Source organism: Mytilus trossulus, chromosome 10, assembly GCF_036588685.1.
Source record: "Mytilus trossulus isolate FHL-02 chromosome 10, PNRI_Mtr1.1.1.hap1, whole genome shotgun sequence".
NCBI classification, from domain to species: domain Eukaryota; kingdom Metazoa; phylum Mollusca; class Bivalvia; order Mytilida; family Mytilidae; genus Mytilus; species Mytilus trossulus.
This window is the reverse complement of record NC_086382.1, coordinates 44,468,015-44,494,490: the sequence shown is the minus strand read 5'-3', so window position 1 is coordinate 44,494,490 and position 26,476 is coordinate 44,468,015. Positions and strand designations below refer to the sequence as shown.

The window sequence follows — 26,476 nt, the reverse complement described above, 5'->3', positions numbered from 1 at the left end:
GGTTTTACATGAGTAATTTCTGGAGCCCTTTATAGCTTGCTGTTCAGCTGCCAAGGCTCTGTGTTGAAGGCAGTACCATGACCTATAAATATTTATAAATTGTTAATTGAATGGAGAGTTGTCTCATTGGCACTCATACCACATCTTCCTATCAAAGATCTACAAAATTTACTTTTGGATACTATCTATCTTATGATCATAAACAAGCTTTTGTCCAAGGTTGGTACAATTCCAGGATAGTTTAACAAAGTAATTAAAGTTTCAAAAACATTAACCACAGAGTCAATATTTGTTGATGACGCCGACAGAATGTAGGATCGCTATGTCTCACTTTTTCAACAAAAGATGATTCCGTAAATATGGGTAAAGGAATATTTTTTTGTTATTTTCAGTTCTAGATAAGAAGAATAAAAAGAATATCTGATGAGTCAAATCCGTTTAATTCTTTTTTTATCTATCCCCCCCATATAATGCCAATTTGATACTTTAATTTTTTGTTGTTCATTACAAATCTGAACATTCCAATAAAATAGTGATGTACATATTTACACATGTATAAAAGCAATATATATTACAATTTTGCATATTAATACAATTAAGCACATTCTCAGTGCATTTAACAAAGCATACAAACACTTGTGATTAACTCACAACTACACACATTATAAAAATAATACAGTATTTTATTCAACCATGAGGATTTCAATGCTTTAATGCATTTAAGACATTATTCAAGAAAAATCATAGGATATTTCTTGAAATCTTGTTTCATATATTTTTGAAATCATGTTTGTAAACAAGTAATGTTTATCAAAAGGAAAAATATTTTTTTAATAAATTCATGGAATTCTCATCTCTTGTAATTAGATAGATTTAGTACTATGTGTGCCAACAGCAATTTAAGCATCTCCTTAATTATGCAAGGAATGCTAAAACTTCTTGTGATCCATTCTGCAAAATGATTTAGTTGTTCCATATACATGAATAATTGTATTTAGCACATCTGTATTTGATGTCAGTGAAGTGCTCTATAAAGTTCAACAATTTTTGGTACATCAAAAATAATTAGTTTATTGTGAAAAAAACCTTCAATTTTGGATAATCCTTCATTATGAAATGCTTTACAATCTCAATAAACCTGTGATTGGACTCAAATACTTGACATGCTGAAATCATTGAATGATACTTTTACCCTTTTAATAATGAATCTGAAATGAGGTACATCTACAGTACTTGTAGTAGGTTAAGGATGTTCGCTTGTCATGTTTTGGATTTTTTTTAATCCTCTGATTTTATTCATTTAAATGCCTTATAAAATTTTGCCCATTGACACCCGTTTTTCTTTTTATAAATCTTTTACATGTATAATAATAAGCCATCTGTTAAAGTCTTATAAAATTTTAAATATTTTTTAAAATATTTTTTTGAGAACTTCAACTTGTCAATGATAAACCTATGAAAGTCAAGAGAGAACATTTTCCTGCCAAAATTTCAATGGTTGATATCTCGAAAAACAAGCAAATTGACTTACATTATTTTTGGGCTCTTTTTATTCCTTTGTTAATCACCTATCAATGTAAATTAGTGTTTTATTAAAGTCAATTATTTTGAAACTAAGCAGCAAACTCCCTTAATTGAAATTTCATCTTATGTAATTTTGATTTTTAATCTATACACTAAACAATTTTGGAGGTACATCTACTTATGGATGCAATCTCTTAATTGATAAAATTAATTTTTTAAATAAATTCAACTGACAACAATGTTGTATCTAATTCTTAAAATCTTTATTTGTTCTGCTTTTACCAAGAAATAAACATAAGAAATTCATAAACAAACAAGAATGTGTCCCCAGTACACGAATGTCCCACTTGCACTATCAATTTCTATGTCAGTGGGCCTTGACATTGGGATAAAAACCCTTATTTAGCATTAAAATTAGAAAGATCATATCATAGGGAACATGTGTACTAAGTTTGGAGTTGATTGGACTTCAACTTCATCAAAAACTACCTTGACCAAAAACTATAACCTGAAGAAGGACAGACAGACAAATGAACGGAAGGATGAACGAACGGACTGACGCACAGACCAGAAAACATCATGCCTCTCTACTATCGTAGGTGGGGCAAAAAAATGAAAAATAGTAATGAACACCTTTGTTGTAAACTAAATACACATCCTTAAATGACTACACACACAAGCATGCCACAACATATGATGTCATCTAATGACTAAAATTAAAAACTTATTTTCTATCACGCAACATAAATGTTATCATAAACATGTGTATTGAAAAAATCTGGTGTGTTTCTAAAAACAAAGCAGTAAAAAGCCATGAAAATAACAATTAAATAAATGAACACATGTTTGGTTACACACATGGCTTTTAAAAACCAATAATATGTTGATACATTGACATACAAACAGAATTTAGCAACATTGTTAAAATCCAAGCACCAAAATTACAATCATCATTAAGTCAACCTTTGATCTTGTGTAAAACACTTTATAGAAAAAAAGTTTATTCTTAAGTACATTCTAATCAAAGGACAAAGTCAAATTAATTCAAAAACATAGTGTTTTCTTACAACTTGATACTCAGTTTTTTGTGAGGTAATTTTCATTCTTACAGATTCCTATTAACAAAATGTACAAAAATTTTGCATTAAAGTTAAATTGATTATCAGGCAATAAATGGAATAATCAATAATCTTAATTTATCTAAAACCTCAAGAGTTATCTCCCATTGGTCACTTTGTCTGCCCATCAACAACCTTAACTGAAACATGTGACAATGATTACAATGTCAACTGTATATAATATACTTGGTAACACTGGTCAAAATGATCAAAATTCTTAAATTTTAGTCAATAGAATCACATAATTTCATTGCTTTTGTTCAATATAATTACAAATACATAAAACACTTCGTGTTTAGTCAATATGATCACATGGCTTAATGTGTGTTCAAATATGATCAAATTATTTCATTGTGTTTTGTTAAAAATGATCACAATGTTATTGTGTTTCTTTTTTTAAATAATCAAGATTTTGTTGTTTTGACAAAATGATATTGATTTTATTTCGATTTGTTAATATGACCACATGATTTTATTGTGTTTGGTCAAATTTTTAACAAGATTTTATTTTGATTCATTATTGTGGTTAATACAATTATAACTTTATTGTGTTTCATAAATATGCTCACATGATTTTAACTTGTCTTTCATATGATCATATAATTCTTAAATTTATTTGTCAACATGATCTCAAGATTATATTATGTTTCAAAATTATGATCAAATATGTTTCAATTGAAACTTATCAAAAAGTCCAAACAAAGTTATAGGTTTCATAGCCGTATTTACACTTGTATGCAAATTTGTCCACGATTACATAAAATCACACAGGTTCCTGTAAACTTTGACTTCTCATTCCAAACATTTGACGTCACAACTAAAAAAGTGATTGTTGTTTGACATCAGAAGGTTATTCAATAGGAGGCAAAATACAGCTAAATACCAAAAGTGTAAATACGCTTATTCTCCATTTAATTAATCAATCATCACTTCTATTTTAAGTGTCTTTCTTTAAAACTACGAACAAACGTAATAAGTCACTGCTATTCAAAATTTCTGCATGCAATATAATTAATTCAATAAAAATATTCAATGATTATGTCAATAAGACTCCTCTTTCTGATTTTCTATAACACATAGAAATCAACAATACATACTGATAGCTATCTCAACCTATGGTCTTAAAATTATTTTACAAACTCTGTAAAATATGGTTTATTTATATCAAAACTATGTATAATGACAATAACAATAAACAATAACTATTTTTCTTTGCAATCCTACTGCATAATATAAAATACTGTCAATTAGAGAATGAGTATTCATTGTTCAATATTGAATATTCATTGTTAAATGTTGAATATTCATTGTTAAACATTGAATATTAATTGTTAAACATTGAATATTAATTGTTAAACATTGAATATTCATTGTTAAACGTTGAATATTCATCAATATTTTAAAAATGTTGGTATGTAATGTTTACAAATAAGTGTTTTACACACATGATACATTAGATGAAGATATATTGCTATAGAACAATTTGAAGAAAAATAAATATTATTTCAGCATTTATGCACAAGCAATATATCCTACAGAACAGTTTTAAGAAATATTAAATATTGCTTAAAGCACTTATGTACAGGCAATATAAGCTTCGGCAATAGTAGTAGTCAATCATAGAATTGCAAAAAAGAAACATCGCTCCATACCATTTATGCTAATGAGAATTTTATTTTTAAGATCACCTTTCCATATAAAATACAACATCCAAAGCAAAGGAAAATAGTAAATAATTATCAGAAATAAAAAAAAAGTTCACTTTTTACCACAAAATTAAGTTTTATAAAAATTGACCTTAGTATTGACTTAAAAATAACAAATTATTCACCTCAGTGTTAACAAATCTTAATTAACAAAAGTTTAAAATATCAAGGAATTCTAAGAAAACAACATGTTATAAAAAATAGCATTTTTTTAGCCTATTAATTTCAATTATTCACTATCTTACCAATTTTAGGGCACACCATAGGGGTCAAAAATCTAATTTGGCATTGAAATTAGAAAGATCTTATCATAAAGAACATTTGTTTCAAGTTGATTAGACTTCAACTTCATCAATAACTACCTTGACCAAAAACTTTAAATTGAAGTGGGACAAACAGACTGAAGAACAAACTGAAAAACATAATGCCTTAGTTGGGCCCTTTAGTTGGAGCATAAACAATGATTTGTAAGCACTACCAATGAATCACATATGCATGATTTTTATATGGACTGTTACTTAATTTTTCTATGATTTTATAATATTTAGTTACTTAGAATATCACTAACTAACATTTAACAACCAGTTCATTTAGTTCTGTCCGCACAATGAGATTCTTACAAAACTTTAAGACTGCACCATGCAACAGCAACGAGTAAGCCACTTTTCTATGCAACAAGAGAATTGGAAGCACTTTCACTGTATTACAAGTCAATACTCTCTCACAACAATGTTTACAATCAAGCCACTTCCTATCATCCAATCAGAGTCATCATTTTCCCCGAACTTTTTTAACAGAAGCCACTCTACTTGACTCCCATAATTTCCTATTTCTACCTTTCTAATTGTGTTGTCATCATACTTTTAGAAATCTGACCTTCTACAGCAACCACTACTGTTGAGCAAATTCCAAACACTACATCAAGTAGAAAATTGGATGAAAAAGGCTAAGAAAATGATCCGTCACAAAGAAGCCTTCATTTGATTGCACATGTTAGAGTTATTATGAGGTAAAAAAGGCTATCATCTGTATAGTCTTGAAAATTCTCTTAAAGCTGTTGACACTTGTTTATAGTTCTCAGCACTGTAAAAGAAATCATAATAACAGCATATACCTTTTTTCATCAATAAAAATGAGAATTGAAATGGAGAATACATATATTTCTCAAATTGTTTTTGTAAGTCTGAAATTATAACCATAATGCCTGAATTCAATTTAAAATGTTCACCTGGTTTTTTTTTAAAAGTCTTTGAAAGCCCGATGTACAGGTTTAAAAATGACTGCATGTATTTATTAACAGTACAAGTAGAGTGGTGGGCACATATTTGCCATGGACACAAATTCAACGTTTTGCTATTTTTTTCTGTAAAATGTGTGTGCCTTTACCCAGTACTTGCCTAAATAGATGGTAAAGGCTTTTTGTAATGTTAAAACCGTTGATATTCCTCATTACCCTATGTCAAATTACAAACATTCGTTTTTTTATAATATACCAGGATTATGAGGATGTTCATATCATACATTGTACCCCATGGTACACGAACAACATGATTTCCTATCAAGTTTGCGTTCATTTTTAGAACAATTCACCAATGTTTTGAAGATAGTTCCTTTATCAAACATTTTTTTCATGTAGTAAAATTTCTGAAACCTACATAAAAAATTTCAAATATTTGAATGTAGGTCGGACGTAAGTGGATTATGCAGCAAATATAGGTCACTTACTCTTAATAGAAACAATTTCATCTTTTTCTTCTATTCTTTTTAAAACTACAGTGTAAGCTGCCTTATCCAACACCGGAGTATTCTAACATCCTGCATTAACCGACACATTTTGATGGTCCCAATATATACCTATCCTTGCAGAAAAACCTGAGTATTCCGACACCCTGCTAAATCTGACATTTTTTTCTGGTACCCCAGGGTTTTGGATTAGGCAAGTTCCACTATACTTTTTAAACATGTATGGGTGTGTTGTGCCACATTTTCTGATAAACCACTGTAATGATGACTTACCTAGTGACAGCTTTGTGGAAGTCTGTTAGCTGTTTGTGTGTAGCAGTCACTACACCACCAGAACTTTCTGTAGGTAAAGACTTTAAAGTGGTTTCTAACCATCGACAGAATGTCTGAAAATAAAAATAAACATAAAACTAGTTAAATGACATATTTTTCTGCTTTGAACTGTGAAAAATTTCTTGGCCAGCTTGATATTCCTCAAAGTTTGCCTAACTATTTTAAAAAATTTAAGATGAAGTTCTCATTAAATTCAATCTTAATTTAAAATTTAAGCTATGTCAAGAAAAAATTATTTACCAAAATTTGGCCTGTGATAAGAATATGATTTTTACGATTGATACAGTATGACATTGTTTAGTGTTTGGCTTCAATGCAAATGGCCATTAAGCGCATTATTCTAGCTACTGACACTCAATTATACAATGCTACTGTATTTTACTAAAACATGCTAATATTATTGGTCCAATTGTTTATTGTTTATTTTTTTCCTACACAAAAACTTACCGGTCTATCTACTATCATTAGTTCATATAAAACTTCTCCAATATCAGCTGACATAAAGGTAGGTAAACAAAACAGACAAGCATTTATTAAGGCATGAACCAACTGTGACCCATGTTCATTTAACAGTCCTTTCACCAAGTTTTTCCGTACTTCAAAGTCTGGTTTCTCCTGAAAAACACATTATTCCAAAAATATTGTAAAACTTTCAATACACATAACTTTCTAGCTTTAAAATCCTATTTCAAACAGTATAGTGCATTTTCCATTATACTGTTTACAATTTTCAGATACAAAGATGTTCAAAACATTTGAGTTTTGTCCATCTTATGATCAACTATTGTGTTCTAAAATACATTTTCAAAATTAAAAGGAATGTGTCTAAAGACACCAATGCCCCCCTTCGCTTTGCCATTTTTTTTTAATCTAAACAGGGCAAAACTCTAGATGATATATACTGCTAAAATTTAAATTTTGTTTGTGTTGTGTATGAGTGTTATAAAATTTAAATGAAGCAAACTTAAGTTAGAATGCAGAAATGGAGAGGAAAAAATATGGAATTTTCAGTTATAAAGGGGCATAACTCTAGAGTGGTAAGTAATTCACTGCCCAATTTCAATTTCTGTCTGTCAGTTTTAGTTCTCTAAGCATTTGTGTATGAATTTCATAAAATTTGGAATAGTAAAACTTGAGTAAGAGAGCAGAAACTAAAAAAAATGCAATTTTCCAAGTTAGAAAGGGAGACAACTCTAGTGACACAATGCCAATATCTGAACTTTTGAGAGTTTTATTTGTAAACAATGTGTATGTGTTTAATAAAATTTGTTTAACTACCTCTTTCTTTGTAGCACATGCTAAGAAATCTGTGAGATATTTCATCACTGAAGCATTGGCATCCCTATGATCTAATGGACAGGCAGCAATAGCACAACATAGGATAGGTTTGGCCATCTGACACTGGAGATAAGGGACTGGTGCCCTCTGTACAAATCTGTAATGGAATAAATAAGTTTACAAAGAGGGATCTTAAAAACTTGTATTCTTAATACTTAATAATGAGATATTATTTATTATGTACAAGTTTAGTTTTGTATTGTGTTGATAAAACATTGAACTAAATTATTATTATTTTTTGCGACACACAGTGAATGGTTTATTGGAAAATGGACCCTTGCTCTTAAAGTCTACTTTCTATTTATTTGTACAAAGGTAACAGTTATTATTGTGACCTGACCTCAGCAAAGCAGCACTGATTGCTGAGTAACAGACATCCTTGGTTGTAGACTGATCTCATTAGGGGGTAGTATTTTTGTGTAATGTTTTATTGATAAAATGTTGATGAACCTAATTTTTTAATAAATACCTTAAACATAATCTAAATAAATCATCTACAGTATCAGGGTGATTCCGTAAACCATTGTGTTCTTCTAATATCTTAAATGTAGGGACACAGAAAGCCTGAAATAAAATTTGTAACGTTATGATTAAAACTAGAGGCTCACCTTGGTCTATGTGAATATTCAACAAAGGACACAGATGGATTCATGACAAAATTGTGCTTTGGTGATGGTGTTGTGTTTGTAGATCTTACTTTACTCAACATTCTTGCTGAGTACAAATATCCCTATCTATAATGATTGGCCAAGTAATTTCAGTGGAAAATGTTAGTAAAAATTTACAAATTTATTGAAAATTGTTAAAAATTGACTATAAAGGACAATAACTCCTTAGAGGGTCAATTGATCATTTTGGTCATGTTGACTTTTTTTTTAGGTCTTACTTTGCTGTAAATTATTGCTGTTTATCTCTATCTATAATAATATTCAAGATAATAACAAAAAACGGCAAAATTTTCTTAAATTTACCCATTCAGGGGCAGCACTCAACAACCAGTTGTCCAATACATCTGAAAATTTTAGAGCAGATAGATGACCTGATCAATGATATCAACCCTCAATCAGATTTGCTCTAAATGCTTTGGTTTTTGAGTTATAGTCAAACACTGCATTTTACCCATATGTTCTATTTTTAGCCATGGCCGCCATCTTGGTTGGTTGGCGGGTTCACCAGACACAAATTTCAAACTCCATACCCCAATGATAATTGTGGCTAAGGTTGATTCTATTTGGCCCAGTAGTGTCAGAGGAGAAGATTTTTGTAAAAGATAACCAAGATTTACGAAAAATGGTTAAAAAATGGACTATAAAGGGCAATAACTCCGAAAGGGGTCAACTGACCATTTTTGTCCTGTTGACTTATTTGTAAATATTACTTTGCTGAACATTTTTGCTGTTTACAATTTATCTCTATCTATAATAATATTCAAGATAATAACCAAAAACAGTAAAATTTCCTTAAAATTACCAATTCAGGGGCAGCAACCCATTAACCAGTTGTCAAATTCATATGAAAATTTCAGGGCAGATAGATCTTGACTTGATTAACAAATTTAACCCTTGTCAGATTTGCTCTTAATGCTTTGGTTTTTGAGTTATAAGCCAAAAACTGCACTTTACCCCTATGTTCTATTTTTAGCCATGGCGGCCATCTTGGTTGGTTGACTGGGTTGCCGGACACAATTTTTAAACTAGATACACTAATGATGATTGTGGCCAAGTTTGATTTGATTTGGCCCAGTAGTTTCAGAGGAGAAGATTTTTGTAAAAGTTAACGAGGACAGACGGACGACGACAGACGACAAGTGATGAGAAAAGCTCACTTGGACCTTTGGGCTAGGTGAGCTAAAAAAGGGAGAAAACCTTATGACAGCCAATTTCTTAAGCCCATATTTTACTTTAAATCTGATTTCACAGTAACACAAGCAATCATCAAAGACTATTTTTTGTATTATATTTGTCATTTTTCAAGTTTCACTTGACTGCACAGTAAAAGACTGTGTTAATTTTGGTTCTTAATTCAGGTTCAGGTTTATATTTAAATAGTTTCTCAAAACCAATCATCAGAATATTTTTTATTCCTTTGCCTTATTTTATGACTCCTGACTAAACAATAAAATCTAAGTTTTGGTTCTTAATTCAATTAAAAACTTCCTCAACTATAGCTTATTCTCACAATCTATGACTAACACTCCATATTATCTATTAAAAAGAAGATGTGGTATGATTGCCAATAACTATCCACAAAAGATCAAAATGACACTAACATTAACAACTATAGCTAACTGTACAGCCTTCAACAACGAGCAAAGCTCATACCACATCTGTTTGTTTACCTGTAACATATTAAGAAGACCAGGCTGACATGACTGCTCTTGACCATATTCATCAACCAATATACTACCTAGGTACAGGAAGCATGAATGTTGATGGACTTGGTATAATGATATCATCTGAAATAAAACAATAATAATAAATTAACCAAATCAAATACAAAATCTTTCAAAATGAAGTTGTTGATTCTTTTCATATGGACATGTATGTGAATAAACTCATCATAGATACCAGGACTAAATTTAGTATATACGCCAGACGCACGTTTCGTCTGCTAAAGACTCATCAGTGACGCTCGAATCCAAAAAAGTTTAAAATGCCAAATAAAGTACGAAGTTGAAGAGCATTCAGAACCAAAATTCCTAAAAGTTTTGCCAAATACAGCTAATTTAATCTATGCCTGAGGTAGAAAAGACTTAGTATTTCAAACAATTCAAAAATTTGTGAACAGTAAATTTATAAATATAACCTTATCAATGACAATTCATGTCAGCACAGAAAGTGTTGACTACTGGGCTTGTGATACCCTCGGGGAAATAAATCTCCACCAGCAGTGGCATCGACCCAGTGGTTGTAAATAAACTCATCATAGATACCAGGACTAAGGACTGAAGAAATTTAAGTTTCTTATTTTCATGTCTTTTATAGAAAGAAAGCAGCCTAATTATCCACTTTAATATCTAAACTTTAAAAGGTAAATTACCCTAAAACAACTAAATATATTATATATTTTATTTTCGTAACATTGGACAACACGTAAATCATGAAATTAAATTGCTGTGAAATGGACTAGAACGGGCTATTAAAACCAAAAAATACAGGTGATAAACAGAAACCTAAGCCAAAAATTATTTTTGGCACTATAATAATTTTGACACTTTTATACAGTCCTCAAACTTTTAACAATTAGGCTTTTTAAATTGAACATACAAATTGTCCATACCTGTGTGACTAGTGGTGTGAGTAATGAAGCCGAACTTTTCCCTAAACATCGTATCACAAATCTGATACAGCGACAACATCTTTCTACAATTCTTATATCTGACTGGAACTTGGAACAAGTTTCTGATAATACTGGCCATATCTAAAAAAAATAATATAAAATCAAGAAATGTCAATAAAATAAGACTGAAATTGCAAGCAAGTATATCAACTATAGGTTATATAAAATAAGCAAAAGATTTCCATTTTTGGCTTCAGCTGAGGTTATTTTGTGATTCAGTTCCTTAGTTTATAGCAATGAAATAAAAAAAAAAATTTAACATACTGATTCTGACAAACAAGTTGAATTTTTGTTCCCAATTTCAGAACTTCAAACTTACAAACTTTATCCATTTGTAAAGATATGGGCCTCGTCTTTAAACTTTAGTTTTGGGGTTGCAACTAGCTCATGAACAAAAACATGTCTAACGTTAACGACATTTAATAAAAGAGAGAGAGTAAAACAAAAAGGCGTTTCCGTACATCATTTGTACAATTCCATAAAACATATAAAACTGAATTACTAGATACGTATAGATATATCTAAATATATAACACATTCACAGATAATAATATAGGATAAGTAGAATAGCCTACCTGTTGAACAGCAGTCTGACATGGATGGACTTGACCATTGGTTATTACTGGTGTGGTGTGTCTGCAAAAGTCAATAATATTGACCTTTAATGTTTTGTTTGGATAATTTATATAAGCGAATATATAAAATAATAATATCAATAAATATGTATATGTAGTTCAGTAAAGTATGCAGTGTGGTTTAGAGGACTGGACACAGTGCAGGCCATGTTGTTTTGATATCCCAATAGCATAAGTTTTAATCCTGCTGAGGAAAGAACAAAAATTTGTGGAAGCAAATTTGCAGATTAAACATTGTTGTGCTGATATTTAGAGTAATAAATAAAAGTATATATAAACATATTACTTGTACACAGAATTTAAATTTTGGTTTGCATTATAAGCATGTCAATTATTTTCTTGTAGGTTTCACAAGTTGTGTAAGGAAGATTTATTCTTAGAATTCCTTGGTAGGAAAATTTAAGATAAATACCCAAACTTATACTTTACATCATTGATACAGAGACAATTATTATCTTCACCTACCTAAATATAGCAGATACAGAGACAATTATTATCTTCACCTACCTAAATATAGCAGATACAGAGACAATCAATATCTTCACCTACCTAAATATAGCAGATACAGAGACAATCAATATCTTCACCTACCTAAATATAGCAGATACAGAGACAATCAATATCTTCACCTACCTAAATATAGCAGATACAGAGACAATCAATATCTTCACCTACCTAAATATAGCAGATAATCTGTCTAACCATACTGTGGGGTCTTCTTTACTACCATGAGCGATGTGGCTTGGTAATTTATTATCCTCAGATTTTGTCAAAAGCTGAAAAAGAAACAGTCTTAAAATATACAAACATCTTCAATATAATCCGTTACAATTAGTCAAAAGTCATGTTATGGAAAAAATTAATTGACCTTCCTTCCTTTAAACTTCAGCTACGGATTAACATTCAAGTTACCTGTAAATATTTCAGAGGGCTAAAATGATCAAAGAAATATGTTTCATGATTTCGAAAGTGACTTAAAGACCCATTTAGTCATTCATGGGTCAGGTGTATTTTATTGTTAATGCTATACATTTGTATTTCGTTAAACTGTTATTACACAGGTCACTATTATTAAAACAACTCTTAATTACATATTTGACAATTTCAGACTTCAACATTTTGCTCGGTTCTAATTTAACAACAAAATTATTCTTGGTATTTTTTACCTCCTCATTTCTTATTTTGTCAATAAGATAAATTAAAGAGAATTGATTCAGATTTTTTTTTTTTTTTTGGAAAAATCAAATCCAATTAAAGGAATCTGATGTTTTCAGTCTACCTTTGAGGATACAACTAACAATGACTAAGCATGTAAACTCTTTCTGAATGAATCAAAATTTAATAATTAGATTGTTAGAATACAAAACAATAACATAAAGATTTACCAAAACCATGCAAAACATGCAAGCATTTATTTTCATACAGTATTCAATACAAATAAAAACCTATGATATTTTCTTCATGATTTGTTTTTAAAAATAACTTACTGAACTTAAAGGTGTAATTTGAAATGAACATAATTGTGTTAAAGCCTCTCCAACTTTCTCCACTGGTAACTGTGTTAATATCACTGCAGTACCTGCAACAAATCATAAGAGAAAACATAATACAAATATTTAAGGAAACATAAAACATGTAATAATAAATTATTTTGTAGAAATAGTAGTATTTTGTATAATACATTCATTGGAGAGATGTAGTGTGTTAATAGACTGTGCTATATTTATTAGTACACAAATGTTCATACCTTTCAGAAATCCTATAATAGCTTCATTAGAAAGATGTAGTGTGTCAATAGCCTGTGCTATATTTATTACTACACAAATGTTCATACCTTTAAGAAAGCCTATAATAGCTTCATTAGACAGATGTAGTGTGTCCATAGCCTGTGCTATATTTGTAACTACACAAATGATCATACCTTTTAGAAATCCTATAATAGCTTCATTAGAAAGATGTAGTGTGTCAATAGCCTGTGCTATATTAAGAAGTCCTTGGAAGTGATCCCTCATTTTCCCTTTACAAGTGGTTGATATACTCTGTACTGACGTAGCAGCCGCTGAAGCCAACTTTGGCTCTTGTAAACCAGCCAATAAAAACTGCAGTATTGGATCTGAAATACATTTTGCATATTTTAAGAACAGAGCAATTAAAAATAAAGAAGTATATACATTGTATCTTATCATGTATCTTATCATATATATTAACTGATAGATTATAGGGTTATTGCATGAATATTGGGTAATATTGTCCCGAGTAGAATTTTATATTGCACGAGCTTGCGAGTGCAATGTAAGTTCTACGAGGGACAATATTCCCCAATATTCAAGCAATAACCCTTTTATTGTATAGCAATATAATATTTGAAAGTAAAATTGGTGTAAACTAAGATTTTGTCATTGATGATGTCATGAATTTTGAAGATTTATTGCACTAGTGCAATATTGGAATTTATTGCACGCTAACTTTTGGTTTCTTTCTGTGGGAAATATTATATTGATATGCAATAAAAGTCATTATTGTGCAGAGTAAATATTATGAATATAGTCATTTGAATATAAACCCCACTGTGGTACCAAAGGCGGATCCAGATGGGGGCCTTGGGAGTCCATGCCCCCCCTCCCTTTTGTGGGAAAAATTTGGTTGATTATATAGGGAATCACTGAAGCATGACTGCAACAGGGCCTCCCTTAGATCAGTCAGCAGGCCCCCCTTATGAAAAGTTCTGGATCCTCCACTGGGTACAACTGTATATTTTATATTATTCAAATTTTGTAGATTCATGTAAACATGTGAAAATATTTTTAATAAGGCATTTAACTGATAATTTACTGATTATCTCATGTGGGAAGAAGTATAAGGAATCTATTAAAACCAATAGTATGCCCATGAAAGTTATATTAAACTTTAAAAACAAAGTACAACAAATTTTTACAAGCAAAAGTATCCTTTTTTTCTTGGTTCACAGTATATCTGTCGAATAGTTAGTCCAGTAATTTTTATTATTTTAATTAATTTAAATTAAAATATTGTTTGTTTCCCCAATCCCGACCCTGCCAAGCCAGGTGTGGGTAGGTAGGTAGGAAAATAATTTTATTTTTTCAAAAAGCTTGAACATTATCGGACGATCCGGCAAGCCTGAAAATCCAAAAGGAATAAAATAATATTTGACTTATTTTTAACAATAAAACTTTATGAGAAGCACCAATTTTGCAGGGTCGGTCGGGATTTGGGAAACAAACAATATTTCATTTTAGGCCTTATACTTCATTTAAACTCTGTCTCATTGACAATCATAACATATCTTTTCTAAAATTTATTATATATAACTGCATTATGTATTTATTACCTAAATAGTCTGGATGTTTTTCTATCCATTCACAAAGTTCTCCAAACAATTGTATACTTGTATATCTAACAGCTATATGAGCAGTAGGTGGTATTGATAGAATAGCCTTCACTACTTCTGGTACTATCTCATTTTCCTCCCTAAAAGTATAAGTGCATATGTCAATGTATGTCACAAATTATAATAATGAATCTTTTTCTTCCTTGAAAATATGAGTTCATATGTTACAAATTACAATAATGAATAATTGTTCTTCTCTATTAAAACATCCAAAATTGGATATTTAAATAATTGATGTTTGCCTTAAATTCAGTGGCAAAAAAGACACAAGTTCAAAGGAAAATTAGAAACTATAACATGTATAGCCTTGTAAAAATCAGCTTGTCACATGAGTAGAGAAACTCAAATGTCATCTCCAATTGTAAGGCCAAAACTGTCTCGAGGTGCAGCACTCATTTGCCAAATATCAAAAGCCTTTGTCAACTGACAAAGAAATTGCCTGCTGGACAAAGAGATGTACAAAAATTTGAGTATTACAACACTCAATCATACCGTTTACCTTTGTTGAAGGTCTGAAATAAGTATCTGCCCTAACACAAATTGGCTACAAAAAACCTTCATTCAGTTATAGAATAGAGACAAATAAATATCTGCCCTTACACAAATTGGCTACAAAAAACCTTCATTCAGTTATAGAATAGAGACAAATAAATATCTGCCCTTACACAAATTGGCTACAAAAAACCTTCATTCAGTTATAGAATAGAGACAAATAAATATCTGCCCTTACACAAATTGGCTACAAAAAACCTTCATTCAATTATAGAATAGAGACAAATAAATATCTGCCCTTACACAAATTGGCTACAAAAAACCTTCATTCAGTTATAGAATAGAGACAAATAAATATCTGCCCTTACACAAATTGGCTACAAAAAACCTTCATTCAGTAATAGAATAGAGACAAATAAATATCTGCTCTTACACAAATTGGCTACAAAAAACCTTCATTCAGTTATAGAATAGAGACAAATAAATATCTGCCCTTACACAAATTGGCTACAAAAAACCTTCATTCAGTTATAGAATAGAGACAAATAAATATCTGCCCTTACACAAATTGGCTACAAAAAACCTTCATTCAGTTATAAAATAGAGACAAATAAATATCTGCTCTTACACAAATTGGCTACAAAAAAACTTCATTCAGTTATAAAAAAGAGACAAATAAATATCTGCTCTTACACAAATTAGCTACAAAAAACCTTCATTCAGTTATAAAAAAGAGACAAATAAATATCTGCTCTTACACAAATTGGCTACAAAAAACCTTCATTCAGTTATAAAATAGAGAAAAATAAATATCTGCTCTTACACAAATTGGCTAAAAAAACCTTCATTCAGTTATAGAATAGAGACAAATAAATATCTGCCCTTACACAAATTGGCTACAAAAAACCTTCATTCAGTTATAGAATAGAGACAAATAAATATCTGCCCTTACACAAATTGGCTACAAAAAACCTTCATTCAATTATAGAATAGAGACAAATAAATATCTGCCCTTACACAAATTGGCTACAAAAAACCTTCATTCAGTTATAGAATAGAGACAAATAAATATCTGCTCTTACACAAATTGGCTACAAAAAACCTTCATTCAGTAATAGAATAGAGACAAATAAATATCTGCTCTTACACAAATTGGCTACAAAAAACCTTCATTCAGTTATAGAATAGAGACAAATAAATATCTGCTCTTACACAAATTGGCTACAAAAAACCTTCATTCAGTTATAAAATAGAGACAAATAAATATCTGCTCTTACACAAATTGGCTACAAAAAAACTTCATTCAGTTATAAAATAGAGACAAATAAATATCTGCTCTTACACAAATTGGCTACAAAAAAACTTCATTCAGTTATAAAATAGAGACAAATAAATATCTGCTCTTACACAAATTGGCTACAAAAAACCTTCATTCAGTTATAAAATAGAGAAAAATAAATATCTGCTCTTACACAAATTGGCTACAAAAACCTTCATTCAGTTATAAAATAGAGACAACTAAATATCTGCTCTTACACAAATTGGCTACAAAAAACCTTCATTCAGTTATAAAATAGAGAAAAATAAATATCTGCTCTTACACAAATTGGCTACAAAAAACCTTCATTCAGTTATAAAATAGAGACAACTAAATATCTGCTCTTACACAAATTGGCTACAAAAAACCTTCATTCAGTTATAAAATAGAGACAAATAAATATCTGCTCTTACACAAATTGGCTACAAAAAACCTTCATTCAGTTATAAAATAGAGACAAATAAATATCTGCTCTTACACAAATTGGCTACAAAAAACCTTCATTCAGTTATAAAATAGAGACAAATAAATATCTGCTCTTACACAAATTGGCTACAAAAAACCTTCATTCAGTTATAAAATAGAGACAAATAAATATCTGCTCTTACACAAATTGGCTACAAAAAACCTTCATTCAGTTATAGAATAGAGACAAATAAATGGTTGAACATAAGATAAGAGTCAAACCCATTAATTAATGATAGACACCAAAATAAAACAGTACAATACATTAATAATAATACTTACGGTAAGATATTTTTAGCCACAGCTGTCATAATGAACAATGTGGCTTCCGTAACATCCCAAGAAGTACTCTCTGTTTGTTGCTTTAAATTTTCATACATCTGGAAGAAAAAACATTGAATATTTAACAATTATTCATCTTCGCAACAAAACAGGCTAGTTTTTTGGTTATTTGGCAAACCATATAAATTTTCCAAAAAAGGTATTTACTCTAAATCTAAATAAGTAATTTGTGTCAACCAACTTATAAAGTATCTGATAATACAATTTTTCCTAGACCCACAAAACTTGTTGTCAATGAATAATGCCTTTATCTTTAATACTTGAAAATAACGTTACTTCATAAAGTCATCAATTCATAGAATGAAAATTACCTGTGCAAAGCAATTTGATGAACCAACAATAAATATCACATCTTTAATCAGTTCTGATACTCTAACTCTAAATTCTCCAAAATCATCAGATTCTCCAGGAATCCCATCCTATAAATAAAATAAAATTGTTCTGGTAAATATATTGTACTTCTCACAAATTGTAAACAACAACCACTGATTTTTTTTTTATACTTTTACTGTTATAATTATTTCCAATTATTTAAAGACTGTTTGGTCCACTCAAGAAAAATTCTCACTCAAGGAAAACTTTTGCTTGATGAGATTTTGCACTTTTTTGAACGGCATGCATGTACAGTGACTTATAGTTGCTAACATCTTTCTTATTTGGTTTTAAGTTGATAGTTGTCTAAATGGCCATTATGCCCCATCTTCAATATTTTTGATTCCTTTTTTTTTTAAAGATTATTTTTCAAAACTTTATTTACTTCTAGTAATTAAATTAAAATCTTGTGATTACATTGTGTAGTGTTGATTAAGAATGTTATGCTGTTTAACATACAATACTGAACTTTGCTAGTGTGGTAACAAGAAAAATTATAAAGAATGCACATCGTTTGAATACAATACTACTCTGATCATATTTTTGAGTTGATAATTTCATTATGTTTAAGCCAAATTCAGTTTAATCTTTCAGTGGTTTTGACCAGTGTAAATGAGGTTCTAATAGGATGAACAACTAAGATGAAATTCATAACTCATTCTTAATTAAACATAGTTGATATTAACATCATTTTAATACAATGCTGTTTTGTTTTTTTCCTTCATTAATCTAAGACTCACATGATCTTGATCCATCTGACAGTGCCGACACATTGCAACTATAAGCCTTTGTATGTAGGGTTTAAATGTTTCTATAGCAGGATCCTCATGCCGTTGATACAATTCTTCAGATAGTCTGTACCATACATTAAATGTTATTTCTGCCACCTAGAAAATATAACTGCATATTAAGGATTGATGCACATGTTTATAATACACACCATACAGGAACACAATATAAAGTGAAATCACCCAAACATGTCTATAGTGAAGTAAAGGAAAGTCACACAATTGGTTTTTATACGACCGCAAAATTTGAAAATTTTTTCGTTGTATATTGCTATCATACTGGTGTCGTCGTCCGAATACTTTTAGTTTTCGCACTCTAACTTTAGTAAAAGTGAATAGAAATCTATGAAATTTTAACAAAAGGTTTATGACCACAAAAGGAAGGTTGGTATTGATTTTGGGAGTTTTGGTCCCAACATTTTAGGAATTAGGGGCCAAAAAGGGCCCAAATAGCATTTTCTTGGTTTTCGCACTATAACTTTAGTTTAAGCTAATAGAAATCTATGAAATTTTGACACAAGGTTTATGACCACAAAAGAAAGGTTGGGATTGATTTTGGGAGTTTTGGTTTCAACAGATTAGGAATTAGGGGCCAAAAAAGGGCCCAAATAAGCATTTTTCTTGGTTTTTGCACCATAACATAAGTATAAGTAAATAGAAATCTATGAAATTTGAACACAAGGTTTATGACCATAAAAGGAAGGTTGGTATTGATTTTGGGAGATTTGGTCCCAACAGTTTAGAAATAAGGGGCCCAAAGGGTCCAAAATTAAACTTTGTTTGATTTCATCAAAATTGAATAATTGGGGTTCTTTGATATGCTGAATCTAACTGTGTATGTAAATTCTTAACTTTTGGTCCCGTTTTCAAATTGGTTTACATTTAGGTCCAAAGGGTCCAAAATTAAACTTAGTTTGATTTTGACAAAAACTGAATCGGTTGGGTTCTTTGATATGCTGAATCTAAAAATGTACTTAGATTCTTGATTATTGGCCCCGTTTTCAAGTTGGTCCAAATCGGGGTCCAAAATTAAACTTTGTTTGATTTCATCAAAAATTGATTATATGGGGTTCTTTGATATGCCAAATCTAACTGTGTATGTAGATTCTTCATTTTTGGTCCTGTTTTCAAATTGGTCTACATTAAAGTCCAAAGGGTCCAAAATTAAACTTAGTTTGATTTTAACAAAAATTGAAATCTTGGGGTTCTTTGATATGCTGAATCCAAACATGTTCTTAGATTTTTGATTATGGGCCCAGCTTTCAAGTTGGTCCAAATCAGGATCTAAAATTATTATATTAAGTATTGTGCAATAGCAAGTCTTTTCAATTGCACAGTATTGCGCAATGGCAAGAAATATCTAATTGCACAATATAATGAAATAGCAAATTTTTTTTTAATTAAAGTTATCTTTCTTTGTCCAGAATAGTTTGCAAGAAATATCTAATTTCACAATATTGTGCAATAGCAAGAATGTTTTTTAATTGGAGTTATCTTTCTTTGTCCAGAATCAACAAGAAATATCTAATTTCACAATATTGTGCAATAGCAAGAATTTTTTTTAATTGGAGTTATCTTTCTTTGTCCAGAATCAACAAGAAATGTCTAATTTCACAATATTGTGCAATAGCAAGAATATTTTTTAATTGGAGTTATCTTTCTTTGTCCAGAATCAACTTAAATCTTTGTTATATACAATATACAATGTATATTCACTTTTTACTACCAACTGATAAATTAAAATAATCTTTACCATTCAGTGATAACAAGCAGTTTTTTTTACATCTTAATATATTATGATGTATTTAAATGAGTAGTTATTGTTGCAAACTCCATTAGAAATTTTAATTGAGATTAGTTTTGGAATAAGGGAAAGGGGGATGTGATTAAAAAAATTGGGTTCAATTTTTCTCATTTGAAATTTCATAAATAAAAAGAAAATTTCTTCAAACATTTTTTTGAGAGGATTAATATTCAACAGCATAGTGAATTGCTCTAAGAGAAAACAAAAATTTTAAGTTCATTAGAACACATTCATTCTGTGTCAGAAACCTATGCTGTGTCAACTATTTAATCACAATCCAAATTTAGAGCTGAATCCAGCTTGAATGTTGTGTCCATACTTGCCCCAACCGTTAAGGGTTCAACCTCTGCGGTCGTATAAAGCTACGCCCTGCGGAGCATCTGGTTAGAATATTTTTTCTTCTTTCCCTGTACCTATTCCTATATGCTTCATTAGTTTATCAACTACACTGTGCCATCAATGTTTACATGCCTGACTATTCAAATACTTCATGTGTAATGTATAGCAAGTTAATTTAGAAATCATGCAAACTTGAAACCGTTCAGACATTACTGCATATGGCTTTTCAAGGCTAGAACAGAGAAGGTATCCATTTCAAAGAAAATCTTTGTACACCTAAATTCCTGATTTAAAAGTTGTGAAAAATTGCTATTAACTTTTACAAAGTGTTCTATATTGTTTTCTTATCCTTAAAAATTAGAAATGAATCCTGGGTACAGAAGAACATTTTTTTCTAAATTTCATTGAACTTGAAGAGTCCCCCTATTCTGACTTACCTCATATAAATGATGACCAACACATGTAAGTAATAAATCTAAAATTCCTAAATCTCCAGTAAAGCCCTGAAAAATAAACAAAACAAAAATTTATATACAGACTACAAAACTACAATTGGCCTTCTATTTACTTTTTATTCTTGTCATATACTTCATATCTAAGCTGTCAACATCATTTTTAACCACTCATAAGGCTATCTTATCTGCATTGATTATGTTGGAAGTTTTTGGGGCATACTTGTTTTGCTAAATTTTGTTATTTTTGTATTTCTATAGCAAATTTATCAAATACAAATGAGTAATCAAAAGTACACTTAATAAAAACTTTAGATTTTTATATAAATTTTATTCTAAGGCCATGTAATTCCAGAATATAAGACAACAAGAATGTGTCCATAGTACACGGATGCCCCACTCACACTATCATTTTTCATGTTCTATGGACCGTGAAATTGGGTAATAATCTAATTTGGCATTAAAATTAGAAAGATTATACTATAGGGAACATATGTACTAAGTTTCAAGTTGATTGGACTTCAATTTCATCAAAAACTACCTTGACCAAAAACTTTAACATGAAACTTCCACTTTCATTATCTATGTTCAGTGGACCGTGAAATTGTAAGTCAAAAGTCTAATTTGGCTTTAAAATTAGAAAGATCATATCATAAGCAACAAGTGTACTAAGTTTCAAGTTGATTGGACTTCAGCTTCATCAAAAACTACCTTGACCAAAAACTTTAACCTGAACGAACGGATGCACAGACGGACGAACAGACGCACAGAGCCACAGACCAGAAAACATAATGCCCCTCTACTATCGTAGGTGGAGCATAATAAAAATGCCTATATCAAAGTTACAGTGGAACAAAACACTGATATTGAAATTTACCTGATTAGGTGTGTTAACTATTTGTTCTAAAAATGACTCGGCAAGTTCTGTAAATATTCTGCAATAATTTATTGATCTGAAAATACAAAATATAACAATAGTGAAATTCTGAAAGACAACATTTTTGGAATGAGAAAGAAAGCAAATAAACATCATTCTACGAAATGATTTTCTATGAAGTGTAAGCTTCTTCAAAAATTGACCATGCTGACCAACATTAAACTGTGATGTGTAAATACTCCCTATACAACAACATATTTGATTTAGGGTCATCTTCTCAAATAAGGGATAATAGCAGAGGAAATATGTTACTTCATTTTAAATGTTTATAGGTCAAAATTATGTGTAATCTTTATTAGTTTATAAATTATACCCAGCACAACCCCTCTGAATTTATAATTTACATATTAACAATTATACATACTTATCTGTATCATCCAGTGCTACAGACATATGGTAAGCATCTGGTAATGTCTTTACTCCATTGTATAAGGCCTCAGCTAAACGTAGATGGGATTTTAAATCCTGTTAAAAAGGATAACATGAAATATATGCAAGTTTAACTGTTCATAAATTCTAAACAGAAAATTGTAGAAATGATGGAAGTTCTTTTAAGCGCCACATTTAAGCTATTTCTAACAATTAGTTTTTATAGGTGGAGGAAGTCCTAGTGCCTGGAGAAAACCATGACCTTTGAAAGAAAAACTGACCATCCTAGTAAATTAAGATTGGAGCTGAGTGCACCGGCATGAGAGGGGTTCGAAATCACAATATCAGTGTTGACTGGATAGTGTTGTGATTACAGTTGTTGTACTACTAGTTCTTAGACCACTTGGCAACCGTGGCCTCTAAGCATTTGGGAGAAACAGTCCTTACAAATGATTTCCAAGTACAAATGTATCACTACAAATTTCATAAAATTTCATAAAGACAATAAATTTCATATCAGTACTGAAATACTGAGCTACAAAATTTTACATGAATCTATAGAAAATCATAATAATAAGTATTTTTGTCAGTATCCTACCTCTACACTGTATAAAGCTGAACATATGCAATCTGTTGCTGCTTCATGTAAACTGGCAGGACATTCTGCTATCACCTGTCAAATATAATATGACTTCAATACTGTTAATCAACCTACTGTCACAAGTGATTTACTTTTGGGACTTTAAAGATAGAAAAATAACTTGAATATAAATTGTCATAAATATGTAAAACTTTGATTTTCACATATTTATCTACATCAAGTAATCGCAGCTAAATAGGCTAGAAAAAAGCTAAAGAGGAAATAAAAAGATCCGTGAAAATAAGTTAGTTTACAGTATTTAAAACTTGAAACAACTTAATATTTATAGCAAGTCTCAGTATAAAATTACAAAAGATTAAATAAAATGTTTAAAATATGTTATGTAATCTAAATTACTGATTTGTATTATTTTCATTTTTGGCAATAATTGAGGACAGTAGATCTACAAGAGGATAAATCTACTACCAGTACACTATGTTATGAATGTGTTTGTAGATGGATGTTTTTGTGTTCTGTTAAATTGTTCCTTTTAAAATTGTTACACGATGATGACTGCTGTACCCATATTTTGACTATATTATTTATTATCTCTGTTAAGTTCATGCATCATTGTAATTATAACGGAATTTAATGAGACTGTTGTAAAAGTGAGAGGTTTAGTGCTATAAAACCAGAATCAATCCACCATTTTCTGCATTTGAAAATGTCTGTACCAAGTCAGGAATATGACTGTTCTTGTCCATTAGTTTTTGATGTGTTTTGTCATTTGATTTTGCCATGTGATTATGGACTTTCCGAATGGATTTTCCTCTGAGTTTATTTTTTTTGTGATTTTACTTTTTTATAACATACCAAAGCCTGGAAAGGAGCTGTGACTAGTTTACTTCCAATAATCAGTTCTTCTGAGAGTGCACCTAAACTAAACCAACTTCCTAGACACCTAAATATCTTCATCTGTCCCTTTGTATCACCAACACAGCTTTCACCACAAGCATCCTAAAATAAATACATAACCTGCAACTGTTCAGTAATTGCAAAATATTGTCAAGTATTTATTACTTGAAATATAAAACTATATGATTTTCCTTTTTTTTTATTAGTTGAAGAAGATTTATAGATAAGATAAGCAACTAACTAAAAATAACTGTAGAAGACTAGATTTATTGTTGATGTAAATAAAATACAACTTACCAATAACTGTAGAATTACTGGTGAGGACTTTCTAAATTCTTCTGTTACTTCGGTTCTCCTATTAGCACCTAATCTTAATGATCTACTATTAACCTGTCAAAAAAAAACATGTCACCTACTAAAGACATAATATTTGTATTTCTTGCAATGCAACATTTAATTTTGTTCTTCTAATCTGGCACTTTACTTATTATAGCATGACTGGATAGTAGAATGTTATGTCAAACCATTAAAAGTTTGTAAAAATTCTCAAAAATATTCATTTTCAGGACCAAACAACTTTTAGCAAAACTGGTTTAAGGCCATATGGTGACATACCTGCTTACCCTCAACCTTACCCTTACTTTACATCATCTTGTCTCTGATGGAGATTTGTCTAATTGGCTATTATATCGCACCTTCTAATTCATATAAGTATATTGACTTACTTCTTCTGGTAATACTGTCAGCACCTCTAATAAGAATGGTAAATTCTGTGGATTGCTTCCATATCTATAAGGAAAAGAGAAATAACTCTGTTATGAATATAATGAATTTATAATTCATGGCATTGAAATTATAACAAATTCAATCTGCAGTTTTATATTGAAATAAATGTGAATAATGTTTTTTGCATTCCAGGATAAAAAATAAGAGTCATCTGTTGTATTCTGATGTTAAAATTTTGATTGAAAACTTTTTAAAAATAATTTTAACAAATGTTTGTTTACAATGACGATGTACAACAAGTGATGGCCATACCTCTCCTTGGGTGAATTTTTAAAAGGTATGAAGCATAATGGGAATGTGTTCATGGGACAAAGATGATGTCCCCACTTGCCTAGAGTCATATAATGGTAATAAGGGACATAACTCAAGAATTGTAACAGTGCCGCTACCCAAATTTGTACTTGATCTGCATTTCATTATATATAGTTAAGGCAAACTAAAGTTACAGAACGGAATTGATCAAGCAATTTGAACAATGTAAAGGGACATAACTCTAGAAAGGTACAAGTGACCCCACTTAAATTCAACTTTGATCTGTGATTTGTTGTAACTAGCATTGTGCATAAGTTTCATAGTATTTGGTTCGGCAAACTAGAGTTACAGAACAGAAACAAAAATTTCAGCATTTTTTTTACTTGTAGAGGGGCATAACTCTAGTTTTCTAGAACAGTGAAAGTGATGCCATCAAAATTCAAACTTGGTCTGTGTTTTAAGGTTATAAGCATTGTGTATCAGTTTCATAACATTTGGTTGAGGCAAACAGAAACCAATTTTGGGACATAAATACAGATGGACAAAGGTAAAACTTAATGCAGCCTTTGCTACTTTCAAGGCATAAAAACTTTTAATATTTATTCAATCAACACATGTAATTAATCTGCTACAGATTTGAGGTCTGTCAAAAGTATACATTTACAAGAACTGTATAAGGGATGCACCTGTCCTAAATCAGGAATCTGATGTACAGTAGTGGTCGTTTGTTTATGTAATTTAAACATGTTTCTCTTTTCTCGTTTTTTTATATAGATTAAATCCTTGGTTTTGTTGTTCGGTGTGAGCCAACTCTCTGTGTTTAAGGCCGTACATTGACCTATAATGGTTTACTTTCTTAAATTGTTATTTGGATGGAGAGTTGTCTTATTGGCACTCACACCACATCTTCCTATATCTGTATGTAACATAAAACAAAACAAAATGATTCAAACAAAAGTTAAGCCACAACAGTTATATGTAAAACAATATGAGTCTTCAATTTGTTTTACATAAAAGAAGCCCTAATAACAAACCTTTGAACAAGATCCATGATGGGGTCCTTCCAGCCTGCCATCTGTAATGCAAGGTCTGCCAAAGCTAAACTGAGCTGAAATAAATA

At 30.4% G+C, this 26,476-nt stretch overlaps 1 protein-coding gene across 1 annotated transcript in view; it reads right to left on the bottom strand.

Annotated features, from left to right (window-relative positions):
• Positions 1-421: 421 nt before the first annotated feature.
• Positions 422-26,476, bottom strand: part of LOC134687426 (transportin-3-like) — a 30,942-nt gene continuing 4,887 nt past the window's right edge. The window contains exons 5-27 of the mRNA XM_063547716.1: positions 26,391-26,464; positions 25,044-25,107; positions 24,616-24,708; positions 24,277-24,420; positions 23,422-23,496; positions 22,819-22,919; positions 22,395-22,470; positions 21,503-21,568; positions 18,875-19,021; positions 18,074-18,181; positions 17,703-17,800; positions 15,086-15,225; positions 13,658-13,849; positions 13,224-13,315; positions 12,412-12,512; positions 11,677-11,737; positions 11,042-11,182; positions 10,101-10,217; positions 8,232-8,326; positions 7,703-7,859; positions 6,872-7,039; positions 6,365-6,477; positions 422-5,431 (exon numbers count right to left, since the gene is read on the bottom strand). Of these exons, the coding sequence (XP_063403786.1) occupies positions 5,371-5,431; positions 6,365-6,477; positions 6,872-7,039; positions 7,703-7,859; positions 8,232-8,326; positions 10,101-10,217; positions 11,042-11,182; positions 11,677-11,737; positions 12,412-12,512; positions 13,224-13,315; positions 13,658-13,849; positions 15,086-15,225; positions 17,703-17,800; positions 18,074-18,181; positions 18,875-19,021; positions 21,503-21,568; positions 22,395-22,470; positions 22,819-22,919; positions 23,422-23,496; positions 24,277-24,420; positions 24,616-24,708; positions 25,044-25,107; positions 26,391-26,464 (2,484 nt within the window). The 3' untranslated portion in view covers positions 422-5,370. The remainder of the gene's footprint in view (positions 5,432-6,364; positions 6,478-6,871; positions 7,040-7,702; positions 7,860-8,231; positions 8,327-10,100; positions 10,218-11,041; positions 11,183-11,676; positions 11,738-12,411; positions 12,513-13,223; positions 13,316-13,657; positions 13,850-15,085; positions 15,226-17,702; positions 17,801-18,073; positions 18,182-18,874; positions 19,022-21,502; positions 21,569-22,394; positions 22,471-22,818; positions 22,920-23,421; positions 23,497-24,276; positions 24,421-24,615; positions 24,709-25,043; positions 25,108-26,390; positions 26,465-26,476) is intronic.